The sequence below is a fragment of the Chelonia mydas genome, chromosome 10 (assembly GCF_015237465.2).
Source record: "Chelonia mydas isolate rCheMyd1 chromosome 10, rCheMyd1.pri.v2, whole genome shotgun sequence".
Taxonomy (NCBI): Eukaryota; Metazoa; Chordata; order Testudines; family Cheloniidae; genus Chelonia; species Chelonia mydas.
Genome location: NC_051250.2, coordinates 23,409,911 through 23,425,600, shown reverse-complemented (window position 1 = coordinate 23,425,600; position 15,690 = coordinate 23,409,911). Strand labels below are relative to the sequence as shown.

The 15,690-nt window shown below is 40.1% G+C and overlaps 1 protein-coding gene across 4 annotated transcripts in view; it reads right to left on the bottom strand.

The window, feature by feature from the left end:
- Positions 1 to 9,778, bottom strand: part of TVP23A (trans-golgi network vesicle protein 23 homolog A) — a 32,010-nt gene extending 22,232 nt beyond the window's left edge. For 2 of the 4 annotated variants that reach the window (XR_006284100.1, XM_037911066.2), the window contains exons 1-2: positions 9,490 to 9,778; positions 9,069 to 9,148 (exon numbers count right to left, since the gene is read on the bottom strand). Coding sequence is in view for 2 of the 4 variants with exons in the window: in XM_037911066.2 (XP_037766994.1) it covers positions 9,069 to 9,148; positions 9,490 to 9,561 (152 nt within the window). In the remaining 2 variants the exon portion in view is untranslated. The remainder of the gene's footprint in view (positions 1 to 9,068; positions 9,149 to 9,489) is intronic. The other 2 variants (XR_006284101.1, XM_037911067.2) reach the window with 1 other exon arrangement.
- Between the last annotated feature and the right edge of the window lie 5,912 nt (positions 9,779 to 15,690).

The following is a 15,690-nucleotide window of genomic DNA, read 5'->3' as shown; positions in this document are numbered from 1 at the left end:
GATGTGCTAGCCAGAATAGAATACTTCATTCCTCCAGAACCAACTGGTAATGCAGTGTTCACAGAAGAGAGAAACTCACTTTATTAAAAAAGCAAGAACGACACTGGGAACAAATCCAGGTAAACAGATGAGTTGATATTTAATCACTCTTCTGTTTGTACCCACACTAACCTCAAACTTTCCAGAAACCATCTTCTAGTTTACAACTAAGCACATGAAATTTCAGATTAAAGCTTTTTTTTTCCCCCCCTTCCTCTGAGCAGCTTCTGTGTAAAGACAGGATTACATTGGAAATTGTCAAAACTGGGAGTACTGAATTGCTATTGCAGATCTGTAACGTGTGTCAACTTCACTCCAGTAGGAATAATGAGGAATGTACGTTTCACACTTTCTGATTTTAACAGCAATTCAATATGGGGAAATGTAGGGCATTTGAGCTATACAGTCATTGCCGGGATGTCTGGGAAGACCTGTGACATTAATTAAATGGCCCAAAAAGGCAAGTGACTGTTACTCTGCTGTGGTAAGTAGCAAGGAGAGCCTCACATAAAAGGTGCATTGTGCTGATAAAGATTAGTGATGGAGCAAAACCAGGCAGATAAGTGGTGGGTAACGGCTGCCAGAATAGACCAGTTGCTGGAATGTATTAGCTGTACTAATGTTGAGGGACATTAGGGTGTTAATAGTGCTACCAGGACTTAGAGATGTTCTGATCCCAGACTTTGATAGGTGTTCACTGGAAGAAGCATCCTTCGAAGCAGCAGGGATGACCACGGCTGGAGATGGGACAGGGAGGGACAGGGCTCTGAGATGACACCAAACATTCTCTCTCAGGTGCTTGGCTGGCTGGTTCTTGCTCACATGCTCATGGTTTAACTGATCCTCCTATGTGGGATTGGGAAGGAATTTTTCTGCAGGTCAGACTGGCAGTGACCTTGGAGGATTTTTGCCTTCTTTTGCAGCTGTGGGTGCGGGTTACTTGCCAGGATTAGCTAGGTATATCTCACAATCATTCTCCTGCCACTGTGGAGACAATGATGCACTTAGGTTCCTCCAGTTCTCTGCCTGTGGCACATAGTAGTCTAGTCTTCCGTGGGCTGTAATACTTTGATCTAATTCCAGTTGTTGAGTTGTGTTGGTAGCTAGCATTACATTAGCAGACTAGATCTGATGGTCCCTTCTGGCCTTAAACTCCATGACTCTATATTGAATATACTATTTGTACTGAAAATTCTGGGTCTGGCTTTGGACTAAGGATTTCTACACCATACTCAAAAACTGTTTATTGGAGGCTTATTAGTGTTAATCTGACAAAGGCACCCCGCAAGGAAATGAAACATAAAACTGGGTAAGGCTCTTCAGGTGGCAGTTACTTATTACAAACAAAGTGTTCTTCCTCTTCCAGGGCCAAGCAAAGCAAATCCCTTCAAATGTGGATACATACAAAAAGGGACAAGTATTTAGGCTTCCCTTAGCCTTAGACAGTGCTGTGGTTTGCTTCACTTCCCCAAGCCATTCTCTGTTCCCTTTTAGAAGGGGAGTCACTGATTCTCCATAGCTCAAACAACTGTAGTCCCTTCTAGATTCCTGCAAAGGTCTCAGCAAGCAGCTTTAAGCAACTTTTAAAGAAGCAAGTTAATTGTTGCCTCACTTCCCAGGAGTATAGGTCCCATTACAATTGTTAAAATTAGGAATGTATTTTATTTTTCCACCATATACTGTCATTTGCAGGAGTTTTGGTAAGAAGGCAGTGGATGTTGAGAAGGAAGTGATGCCACGAAATGCTGTCTCTCTACAGATTATGAGACATGCTCTACAGCTTTATGACTTCTTCGCAAATTAATGTGTCCTGTCTCTCTCTTTTTTTATATATTGGGTGTTTTTTTATATACAACACCTACACTTGGTTTCCTCTTTGTGGGAAGTTCAGAATGTAAAACACAAAGATAAGTGGCATAATTAGTTGAAAGGGCACTTAGGTTTATTTTTCACCATGGAAGCCTGTGGCTAAAAAAAACAGGAAGGTAGGATTACGATAAACGAAAACAAACTGTATATTTGGCTCAGTGATGGCCTTCTGCTTTTTCTGAAGGTCCCACCATGGTAACCCTGTCAATCTTGTATTGCCATATCAGACAATGCTGAGCAAAAGTGTAATATTTTATTCAATGACTTCAGCATATTCTTCACTAGCTTATGACTTTGACACCTTTTTCTACTTGGGAAACAGTGACTGAAGTGTGTTTACCCATCTTAGTTGATATATAAGTCATGCTGATAGCAAATACTATTGACTAAGTAGTTGGCCTGTAGCACATGGACCACCTTACAAGGATTTAGTCAGTCAAGAACTTACTCACAGAGCTAGGGTTCCAGGCTCCTCTTCTTTGTGAATGTGTGCATATGTATGTATATTATAACTTGCACCCCATTGTTTAAAAAACCTCTCAGAAGCTTAAAGAATTCCACATTATTGTATTTCAGTGTAGTCCATTTCTGTTTATGCCAAAGGATCTTTAAATTAATCTGGTACAGTAATTTACTTCCTCATTTATGCACCAGAAAAAAAAAAACAACTCTGGGAATACATTTGTTGACTTGTTCACTCTTCTGCTTCAGAGCTGCAATTGACAGTTTCTAGTTCCTCCTATCTAAATAAGATTTTTAACAGAATATTCCCAAGCAAAAAAGTGTTATAAAGCAGGTAAAACATTAAGCCAGAACACCTGTGTCCCTTTTGAACAAAGTGAAATGTATACCTTTTGAAATCCATTCACAGGTAAATGGTATTTATCTATACTTAATTCAATATCATTTCTGCAACGGGAAACAGCCCTTCCTAAAATCCCTCTAGACATACAAGGACAGTCAGAAGAGGCCAATGTAATTAGTAAACAAAAAAGCCAATTCATATTAATATGCAGTTCAAAGAAACAGCATCATGATTTTTCTAAGGTGATTGCTAGAGTTTGGTATTAGAGGCAGAGAACTAAGTGAGATAGGATGGTTCAGGAGACATTTAAAATGTAATGACCCTTTAGCTCTAGTTCACGCATTCAAAGCCAGTACCAGGCAAAAGTAACCAAAACTTACCATCTCACACTCTGATCCTGCATTTGTATGGCATACACTGGGCTCCACACGGGCACTAGTCTGCCAGTGAACTACACACTGCAGAATCGGGGACTTATAGCTGAATGACTGATTATAAATTAATTTGGCAATTTCAGTTCAATTCTCAGTGGACAATGGCCATCAAAGAAGGCAGTCTTAGAGCCTGTCTACACTGATTTTTCTACCATTTTACTAAAATGGTAGAAAGATCAATTTAGTTACATTTGGTGCATTTCCCTAGTGTGGACATAGTTATACTGATATAAAGGCGTTTATTGAATTAGCTTTACTGAAAAATTATATACTTACGTTTTACACCTTCATACAGTTTAATTGCATCCATACTAGGCAACTGTACCAATGTAGTTAAATAGGTGTAAAAAGTGAATATAGACAACCCCTTAGTAAATAGTAAGCAGGGATACTTAATTCTCAGGCTCTTGTGATGGGTATTTACTTTTTTTTTTATTTAAGGCAGGGCTCAAAAGGGTTTTGGTGGTTTGTTTTTTTACTTTTTATTTAGAAATTCAGATCCAGTCTTCCAAGAAAAACAGGAAAGACTGCAGTCAAATGAAAAACTAAACTAAAAGTAGGTTGACACCTATGTAGGAAATGAAATCAGATTGAAAAGGGAAATATTTTCTCTTCAGAATGTTAAATTTTCTCTTGTTAAATATCAAATTCAAATACCTTGAAGTTGAAAGCTCTTATTAAGGATTAACAGAACTACCCCTTAATTTAATGGCTACCGAATGTTCTTGGTCCTCTAATGAAGAACTACAGCAAAACAAGACAGACCTCAGATTCCTTTTATTTCTAAGATGAAACAAGCAGAAAATAACCTCAAATCAAAGGCATTCTTTACAAAGAAGCAAAATTTTCCTTTGCAGGTCACTTCAAAGATGGTATCGTGAGACTAGAATGCATTGATTGGATGGCATGGGGAAACTTACATTGCCTGCTGCTGTATTTGATTTATGAATAAAAGACTTCATTTTCAGAAAATGATTATATAGCATCATTGCTATGTGTTGTTAGGTTTGCATTGCTCTTTGCAGACAATACATTTCCTAGCTCAAATAGCTTACAGTCTAAGGCCCCAATCCTGTGTTTCGGTCTAGGCAGGCAGACCCTTGTATCTACACAGAGCCCCACTGATGGTGATCTGCTCACATAGATCAGAGCATAAGATTGGGACATAAATTTAAAACCTGACATGACAAATGTGGGAGTAAATAGAAAGGAGGATAAAATCATGGAGTTGCTTTGGTTTACGCACATGATTGTTCTGTTTGTTTTGAGTAATTCTGTTTCCAAATTGAAGTTGTGTAATTCATGCACATCTCTCTGGCATCTGGAATTGGGATGTGGCTGGGGGCGAAATGTAAGTGAGCACAAGAGAATGTAGAGGAGAAAACCAGGAGTAAATGTGAAGAGGAGAAGGAACTAGTAAGGGGAAGTAGTTACCTCCATCAACACTGGGAAAAATGTGGATGCAATGGTGAGACAAGACAGATACATTTTTTGTCTATTTGGTGTAGCTCCTATGCTATGTGCTTTTTGAACAAAGAAGTCCCTGCACAGTCCCTGCCTGAGGAGTTCATTCTAGGACTAGACAAACAGAAATTGGGGGAGAAGGGTATAACCTATAAGCAGTGGTCAAAAGACATGATTGAATAAGTCATGCAAAATGAGGTTTATTTATCAAATTGAAATGGAGACAATGTTAAGTAGAATTAGTGTGTCTGTAAAGAGTCTAAATTGAGATTAACAGTAAAAAAAAAAGCTACAGATGTTTAAAGGAGGAAGTGAAATCATTTAATTAAAAACAATGTCAAGGTTGAAAGGCTCAAATCTTGCTCTATTTTTATTTGCCCCTAGTCTTAGAATTGTACAGGAAACCTAACAGACTAATCTACTCCCCTGCCCCTATTCTTTAAATAAAGGAGCTCTTCTATTAAGGAACATTTTGTAAGCATTTAAAGCACTTGTGAGCAACTTACCTTGCTTTAAATGGAGTTAAATAATTTGTTCCCATGAAAATTTCATTTTAAGCTTTCAAGGGATTATTATTTTAAAACCTCTGGAATAAGTAATGATAGACTAGAAAATACAATCTAAGAGCCAATTCTTCTAGATTTTCTTTTACGGTGGGATCCCAACCAACACCCATTTTGAAGCCAGTAGAAGTTGTTCCACTCATTTCAATATGCATTGGATCTGGACTCTACTTCTTTATTTATACATATGATGTGTTTAATCTATTGTTAATCAATTTGCCACAGTTGTTTGTAAGAATATTTTGAGAAAAATACCTTCCTAAAACTTTGCAACATTCAGAGTGGCCATTTACTCATCCTACAAATGCACTTTTTAAATTTAATTATAGCAAAGTCTTGCACAATTGATCTTGTCTGTAGTGGCTAGGCTGCCACCTTTTTTTTTTTTTTAATTTGAATAAATTCAGTCCGTTCCATCAAGGTAAGAGCAGGCAAAGCTGATTTTGTGTCTGGTACATTTTCATCAGAAAAAAAAACGCTGGAGTGAGTAGTAAATGTGGTATAGCAAAAATATCTCAAAAATGAAAGTATCCTTTTGGGCAGTTGTGAGGTATCGTCAAAGTAATTATCTTTTGCCTATTAATGAAAATCTCAGGATTATATGAAAAGAGTTTTTCCTCAGTCTCCACTCAGCTATCTCATATCTACTGCTGAGGTACTCTGCAGCTGTGCACCCAGCAGAGGAAGCACATGCTAACCATTGGACTATTCCTAGAGCTGTGGTGGTATCTGATGCCATCAAGTAAGCAAACTTGAGCTACCATGACTTGCTCATCTGAGAAAAAGAGAAATTGCTAAACAGAAAAGCAAAAACAAAAAATAAAGCAAACTAACACTTTCCCTGTCCACTAGTCTGCCCTTTCAATTCTCTCCCTTAAAAACTAAAATGTGACCTGTTTAACACTCCACATTTAGTTTTTGAAAGTAGTTGCTGGACTATAAATGAAATGACCATAAGGTGGGTGCACAACTGGATGAAAGACCATATTCGAAGAGTAATCATCAATGGTTCTCTGTCAAACCAGAAGGGTATATCTAGTGGAGTCCTGCAGAGGTCAGTCCTGGATCCAGTACTACTCAATATTTTCATTAATGATTGGATAATGGAGTGGAGAGTATGCCTATACATGAGTATGCTTATTTTAACAAATGAACCCAACTGGGAGGGGTTGTAAGCACTTTGGAAGAGAGGATTCTCATTCAAAATGACCTTGACAAACTGGAGAATTAGTCTGAATTCAACAAAATGAATTTCAATAAAGACAAGTGCAAAGTACTTCATTTAGGAAGGAAAAATCAAATGCACAGCTAGAAAATGGGGAATAACTAGTTAGGTGGTAGTCTTGCTGAAACTGATCTGAGGGTTATACTGGATCACTAATTGAATATGAATCAACAATGTGATACAGCTGCAAAAAAGGCTAATATTCTGGGATTTATTAACAGCAGTGTCGTATGTCAGACATGAGAGATAACTGCCCCGCTCTACTCGGCATTAGTGAGGCCTCAGCTGTGTTCCATTCTGGTCAACAATCTTGAGGAAAGATGTGAACAAACTGGACTTCAGAGGAGAGCCAAAAAAATGATAAAAGGTTTAGAAAACCTGTGAGCAAAGGTTAAAAAAATGGGTATGTTTCATCTTGAGGAAAGAAAAGACTGAGGGGGATCCTGATAACATTCCCCAAACATGTTAAGGGCTGTTATAAAAAGGATGGTGCTCAGCTGTTCTCCATATCCACTGAAGGTAGGACAAGAAGCAGAGGGCTTAATCTGCAGCAAGGGAGATTTAGGTTAGAGATTAGGAAAAACTTTCTAACTATAAGAAACTCTGGCATACTCTTCCAAGGGAAGTTGTGGAATCACCATCATTGGAGGTTTTAAAAACAGGGTTGGTCTAGGTTTATTGCAGTGGTTCTCGACCCGCGGCCTAATCAGCACATGGCTGTGGCCCATGTGACAGCCTCAGGGCCACACAAATAGTATATATATTGTGTGGATGCGGCCCACATAACACACAGAAAGCTGCATTGCAGCTCACAATGGTAAATAGATTGAAAACCACTGGATTGGGTCCTGCCCCATGGCAGTACGCTGGACTTGATGACTTCTCAAGATCCCTTCCAGCCCTACATTTCTAAACTACCGGGGATAGGACAGTTAACTTTGGTGGTATAAGGGAAAGAAAGAAAGAATCTAAAGAGATAGCAAAGAGGAGAGAGAAAGCCTAAGAAAGTGATTAGGTTATGTCTACACTAGCACTTTTGTCGGCATAACTTATGTCACTCAGGGATGTGGGGAAAAAACAGCCCTCTGAATGACGTAAGTTTCACCAACACAAGCACCAGTGTGGACAGCGCTATGTCAGCAGGCAACACTCTCCCACCAACATAGCTACCATGATTGTTGGGGGTGGTTTAATTATGCCAGCAGGAGAGCTCACGCCCGTTGGGACAGAGTGGCTACAAAGGAGATCTTACAGCGGCACAGCTGCATCGGTACAGCTGTGCCGCTGTAAGGTCTCTAGTATAGACATAGCCTTAGTACACTGGCTACTCTACTCTTCTGGGACACCAATGCCCTTCAGTATTTAAAGGTACTCTATTTCACGGCCCAGCAATGCCTGATACACCATCAGTGAACCAGAAATGCACAGGCTACTATGGATTATTGTTTGTATAAGCACCATTTTGAGTTCAAACTACATGAAGCAGAGATAAAGGGGAAGTTAAATCAAGGAGGAGGCTTGCATACCATTCTGATACTCTGAATCACAACAAACTGAAGTTTGACTAGATCCTTGATGTTTTCCATCCTCTTTCCTTTACACAAAAATAAGCTTCCATGGGAATGGCTTAAGGAATCACATTTCTGTAATTTAAAACAGAATTTTTTGCAAATGAGACGGATTTTTATCGCCATATTGAGAAGAGAGGTTGATCCCTGAGGAAATAATACTAAAGAAAGTAGGTGAATTAGGACACATTGATCACTTTGCATCTTTCCCTAATTTCATTCTCCCATTTATGCCAATAAGCAATACCAACACCTGCTGTGTTTGTGGAAAAGAGAGGGGAAGGTAATACAAATCAAAGCACAAGGTTATCATTTCATCAGTACTGTGTATACCTCTATTCCTGTTGGCATAATAAAAACCTTGGCATTGCTCTAGGAGACTGTGGAACAGTCTCCTAACTAAAGTAATGAAATCTCCATATATTGTGACATCTAAATGAAGAATGGACAAAGCACTAGGATACTGTGGGAAAACAAACCTACTCTGCTCCAAAAGGATGGATCAGATAGTACTGGAAAAGACCTATTGACCTAACAGCTGAACTTACAAGAACAGGTCAAATTACATGACAAAGGAAAGTCTGGTCATCTGGTATGACAAGCTGTTCTCCCCACTAGGTGACAATTGTACTGCAAATGGCATTTTACAACTAGATGAAGAGAAGGTGCCAGTAAATGATGTCTGCCTTCCCTCAGGGCTGGAACAGTGTCCTGAATAGGAACCTTTTGTTTTCAACAAGATCATTTCATACAAAAAAAATTTATGGAAAAAGAGAATGTTCATTTGAGCTGGATTTTAAAGGCTAACACACTGTTCAAAGCAAAGAAAGGATGCATATTTTCTGCGTGATACATATAATTTTGAAGAGGCTTAAGAACGGGCAAAGCGATGCTTGAATCCTGACTCAAGGCATGAACAATTCCTGGGGCAGTTTGGTGAGGAGGAAAGACAGACAGCTAGTTTTCATGCACATTGAGGAGTATCTTCCTGTTCTGCTTGTCTATCAGCATAACCAGTGGCTTTCCCACAGATTCCTGCTTTAAGATATGGCATTTAAGGGAATAATCATGTAATTTACACTAAATTTCTAAAGTACTTACCTGATTTTTGCTTTCCTTAATGCCAATTCCTCTTCATTCCCAAAGTCAAGAGACACATCCTCAGTGTCATCCACTAACGGCTGGAGAGAGAAACCCCCCAACATCCAGACATCAACGGAGAAAGAGACAAGTCCTCACTGACACCCCAGTTCCCCCCAGCCTACCACCCCCTGCCCCCGCAACACCCCAATTCCCCCCAGCCTACCACCCCCTTCCCCCTGCCCCCGCAACACCCCAATTCCCCCCAGCCTACCACCCCCTTCCCCCTGCCCCCGCAACACCCCAATTCCCCCAGCCTACCACCCCCTTCCCCCTGCCCCCGCAACACCCCAATCCCCCCCAGCCTACCACCCCCTTCCCTCTGCCCCCAACACCTCCCCCCACCCTACCACCACTTCCCATTCACCTACTGACACCGCACCTCCACCCAGGCCCCGCTCGCCTCCCGTTGGGTGAGGCGCCAGGACTGGGCGCCAGGGCCCACCTGCTTCATCCTGCCGTCCGCGCCGAGTAGAGCCGGATGCTCCGCGGGCCCCACGGACCTACCGGGCGGGGCGGCAGCGGGCTCGGGCTCGGCCTCGCTGGCCAGGCGCGACCGGTTGCTAAGGCGCGGGGGGCGTGGGGAGAAGCGGCCGGGTGTCACAGTGAAAAGAGTCCGGCCCGAGGTGGGGGGAGAGGACCAGGCTGCTAGAGTGGGTGGGGGTGGAGGAGGGGTGTTAGTAGGGGGCCAGGCTGTTTGAGGGAACAGGACCAGGCTGTTGGGGGGACCAGGCTGGGGTTTTCTTGGGGGGAGGGGTGTGAATAGGGTATCAGGCAGTTAAGCGAGGAGAGCGGGAGGGAAAGGGGACCAGGCTGTTAGAGGTGCGGGTCGGGGTTTGGACTAGTTGGTGGAGGATGTGCTGGGAAGGGTGGATAGGATTTTTGGATGATTAGTTATATTGCAGGGGGACCGTACTGGGGGCGCACTGAACAAGGTGCTGTACAAAATCCAGTCCCATAACAGAGGGACTGTCCTCGCCTGCGCCACTTACCTACTTGTTTGCTTTCCATTTATCTTCAGTATTTTTTAATTAAGAAACAAAGCAACCTAATTCAGATGAGCCTCTTGCTCTCAAATTTGTTTCTGTTTGCTGTATGCCAGCAAACCCGAACCTCTTCTGCCTTTATTAAACCAAAATACAAAAAAGTTAAGTTGATTACAACAAAAAAAGTTCACATACCTTTTTATTTTAGTGAGCTCCTTTATTCTCTCACTTTTTGTATATGTGTTCCAAGAAAAGAACCTTTGTTTGAGTCTCAGTGACAACAAACATTGGTTTTGAAAACACATCCAGTCTAGAAAGTAGCTCTTAGGTTCTGTTGCTGAAGACAAAACCCACAAGAGGGGAGTAATAATGAATAATGAAGCATCTATATAAAAAAAACCCTTGTAATCTAAGCCTGGGACACCATTAAACTGACTTTATGATATTTGTACTGAGTGCATTCTGTTTCCTTATTACTGGTAGCTGGCAGCTTAGAAAAATTGTATATACTATTGAATTTATATATATATATATATATATATATATATATACACTTGTAAGCATTGTAAAACAATGGGGGGGGGGGTTAATTTGAAAATACACTTTTTCATGGCAATGATGTGATCAAAAGTGTTGTTCAGACTACTAAAATGAGATTCCCAACATACAAGGGGAAAGTACACTGTGTGTTTTTGTTTTCTGTAAATCTTGCTCTCTTTCCTCATGTGAATAATCCCATTGAAAACAATTAATTACTTGTATAATTCTATTATTGGCTAAATGCTTGTGTAACTCAAGCAGGATTTATCTGAGGGTTATTTTAATAATCACCTGCCTTTTTGTTTGATATGCTTAAGTACAGTTTATGCAGTGTAGCTCAGCTCAGCTACACTACATAATGAAAGTATGAAATGACACAGCTAAGCTACTCTTAACATTTTAGCAACTTTAATAACTTACTGTTATGAGAAAAAGATAAGGAGGGAAATGTGGCAGAAATTTAGGTGCTTTTTGAGACCAATGGGTAAAATATTTTAATTTTATAACAGTTGAATGAAGGATCAAAAAAGAGTTAATATCTACAGTAACTTAGATATGATTAATTACAGTCACCAGACAAACATGCTAAAGCATAATTTATCACTGTGCACTAAAACATCTAACTGATATAATAACACGAAAAAATCTGGATTAAATGAAGAAATTACTAAGTAAGTACACCTCCAAAATGTTGCACAGGACCTAACTTTAATCAAGTATTAATACAGCAAGTAAATACATAATACAGTGCAAGCTTTCACCCATTGTCAACGGAATTTTGCAAATAGGCAAATAAATAAACAATTGGAAAGCAAAGATTATTGATAAGAAGATGTATTTTATTACTTTGACAATGATAGCTTGGTTTTAAAAGTTTTAAAATGTTATAATGTATTAATACTCTTACTGTAATACAGGGCCTGGATGCTAAAAGCTTAGTAGCTATTACTTATAGACAGTCCAATTTACTTCAGTGTGAGTGCTCATGGTACCAAGGATTATTTTTGATTGTGTTTTCAGACTGGGCCAATGTGAAGTGAAAATAATTCTTAGTCATATTAAGCACATTACTGTATCACCTTTTAAATTATTGCTGAGAATTAGGGAAAGATAGTCAATTTTCTGTGCAAACTGAAGAGCATGGTTTAGCACACGGATTCTCAAACTGGGGGTTGGGACACCTCAGGGGTTGCAAGGTTATTACATGGGGGGTCACGAGCTGTCAACCTCCACCCTAACCCCGCTTTGCCTCCAGCATTTATAATGATGTTAAATATATTTAAAAGTGTTTTTAATTTATAAGGGGGGAGTCGCACTCTGAGGCTTGCTATGTGAAAGGGGTCACCAGCAAAAAAGGTTGAGAAACACTGGTTAGCAAGATTCTATTCTATGTAGCCTATATTTAAGTGAATTTAGTTGGAGTTACTTCAACTACCAGCAGGAGAGTGGGGTGGGGGGCGAAAACCTTTTGAAGTGATAAACACCCATTTTTTCATGGTCTGTGTGTATAAAAACATCCTCACTGTATTTTCCACTTTAATTATGCATCCGATGAAGTGAGCTGTAGCTCACGAAAGCTTATGCTCAAATAAATTGGTTAGTCTCTAAGGTGCCACAAGTACTCCTTTTCTTTTTGCGAATACAGACTAACACGGCTGCTACTCTGAAACCATTCTGTCTTCTGCTCCCTTCTGTGGGAGAGATGGGAATTTGGCTGTAACAGCATTTTCTGAATTTTCTAGTTCTGTAATTCACTTACACCCTGGGCTGTCAATTGATTTAACTGGAGTTGGTCTGATATAACTGGAAGGGAATCAGAACCCTGTATTTTACTTGTCAATTTCAATCTTTACAATTAAAAGAATGAATGTTTTTGATTCTCCACACACACACACACCTCCAATGCTGCAGGGATTATCAAAGTTTTCATACTGTGTGTTATAGGGTGACTGGCCTCTTTAAGGAGGGATGGGGCCAGCAATACACCTCATAATCAATTAGCTGCTTCCCACCCTGAAGTTGCAGGACTAAAGATGATCAGGTGATATCTTAATGCAGACTTAGTCCTTATAAAAGGACTGAGTGATATCAGTCTGGCAGTTGGAATCACAGGTAGTAGGTTGTTGTAGATGGAGCTGAGCTGGGGTTGGCAGGTGGCTGGGTACTCTATAGGAACCAGCCTGGGGCTCTGTACTAGAGCAGGGAAGGATGCCAGAAACAGAGCCTAACAGGGGCTGAGAATGGTATGTTGGGGAACCAGTCTTGGAGCTGAGTGCTGTATCCCAGGTCTCAACTCTGATGGCCTGGGGGAAAGGGGGGGTTTCCATGTATTGGATTATTTTCTTTTTCATTTTGCTTTTAAAAAAACTTTCAAAAGAAAACAATGCTGTAAAGTGAAGTACTCAAAATATTAGGAAATGTCCAAATTAATATTTCCTGTGCAACCATAATTTGGCTCCTCTGTGCCTATGTATTATGATACAGTATAGGATTATATGATCACATACTATTTTTACAACAGAGCCACTCCTTTATTTAATGTGTAGACTGGACCCTCTGTGGGGATGAAAGAGGATTGTGTAGTGAAGGAGGCTGTTGTCTGTGGGACCCCGCTTCATGTATATCAGAAGTTGTGTACCTGTCATGAGCCTGGGAGACTTTCCTAGAAGGGAAAGGAGAGTCTCATGGTCGAGACCAGTTCTCTGCCGCACTAGAGAGAGGGATTCTTATCCCTGCTTCTGCCACAGAGTTCTTAGGTAATGCTAAACTTAAATTAAAATAAATGTTTACACTTGGCCACTAAGGGCGGTTCCTCACTTTCTGAGTGCCCAACTTGGGAAAGCAGGGATCTCATTTATAGTAGTTCTAAGCACTCAAAACTGTTATAAAATTCTAAGTCCAATGAAAAATCTGGTGTTATATGTGACAAATATTGCTACCCTAGACAGTATTTTAGTCCTCCAGGAACTAAAAGTAGTGGCTGGTGATTGTGAGTCACTGAGACTGTAAACAATGCCTGAGAGGTACCACCCAATAGAGAAGCTACATATACTGATTGAAACTGGGTTTTTCCAGAGATTCAAAAGGGCTTGTGTAAGAAGTTGACCTTGAACTGAAACAGATCTTCCTTTTGATTCAGCAAATGGACAGGACTTTTTGATGCTAGGGGACCCCAAACCTGGAGGGAAAAGGTGAAAGGACTCCAGCCTACCAGGGCCCCATAGGTCTGATAGTTGACTTACAGTAGGTTTATTAAGTATATAGGACCCTTTATTGTTTTTTATATGTTCTCTCTGATGATTTTTGCCTTAAGATTAAATGTATGTAGTGAGTTTGTCAGGTTTTAGAGAGGAGTTGCTTGTAAAGAACAGCGATCCCTTTGCCAGTTGGCATCAATGGCACAAACACCCATGGAAGGGTCAATAGGACCTTAAAGACATAAAAGCAACAATAACAAAAATACCCTTGTGTATTTAAGGCCACATTGTGCTTTCTGAGGTCCAGAATTAAATCTGCTTCAACTTGATATACATTTCAGACCCTCCCACATCCAAGGATTTTTTTACAGGCCCAGTATGTCCAATACTCTAGATTCCTTTCCTGCCTCCAGATAAACACCAGTAGGAAGAGCTGTAGCTGGTGGGAGGGGCTGGAAATGAGACTGGGACTTTATGATTTCATAACATGTATTTTTATACAGCATCCAAAGGTTCAAAAAAGTTATTCTATAAAATCATTATAATTAAAAATGTTGAGTCTTCTCTCACTAACATTGTCTACAGGCCAAAGTATTCCAAAATACTGGACTTTCACTGTAATAAAAAAGAAACTGGCCAACACAGAGTTACTGTAGAGATCCTAAAACATGAAACGCAGCAGCTATTGTTGAAACTCTACCCTACTGCAAATAGGGGCATTTTTCCTTTGAAGTCAAGAGAGCTACTTGTGTGGGTAATAGTTGCTGGATTAGCAGCCAATTTCCAGTAGCAGAGTTTTCTGGTTTGTAATTTAGCATTATCAGAACAAATACCTCATCTCAGTTAGCATGTGTTTTTTTGACAATGGCTTTGAAGTGTCAGCTGTACCCAGTTTCAGTTTTTGATACTCTAGAAGTGTTTTTTAGTTCAGCTACTTTACCTTGTAACTCTCCTGCTTTTGTCCAAAGACTGTATACAGTATATGGGATTTCCCAGTTATGTGCATGTGAATTGTTGGACTTGGCAGTTCTCCATAGTCACCCTAGTCAGTGCTAGACATCTAATTTATCAAAAATAGTTGCCCTAATTTGGCCAGGCTCCTTAATGTTGGCACACTTTTAGAGCTAACACCCTTAAAACGGTATCAGTTTGTCTTATAAGAGGTAGAAGCTATTGGAGTGATAGCAATATCTTCTAATACTTGCTATAAGAATATCTATACAATACTGATGAGGTGGTACTTCGTTATCAAAGGCAATTAACACTTTTGGAAGGTTGTCCCCTGCCCCACAGTCTTTCCAGTCCTATATCACCCTTCCTACATTATTTCTCCATGAGTGGATTATAGAAAATGCACTGATGCATTGGTGACAAATTCTGCCTATACTTAGTCCTGTGACGGTAGAAACTGGTTGCACGCTGGTGCTTAATTAGGGAAAAATACCACTCAAGGAACACTTACTTCTCATTGTCTTCAGAGTAAATTCTCAGAATGACTGTCATATTTCAGTCCTATGTGTTGCGTCACATTCCACTTCTTTCTTTCCAAAATTCATGAGCACTCATTTGAAATGTCACCCATGCAGCATAAAAGAATGCTAAGCCTTAGAAACTATTCCAGTACAACTTACTGTACTATGCTCCAAAGAAAATGAAGTATCAGTTGGCTTTAAGTAATTTATGTGAATAAAATGCCTGCCTGCCTTTTTAAAATCTGACAGCCTATCTACTGTAGCAGGATATATAAGTTGGTAGTTTTACTATGAGATCTGTTATGCTTGATATGGATAACCGTGTAGAATACAGGAAACACTATGCCATAGTAAGACTGTTTTTCTCCTGGGTAGCATAGGGTAATGG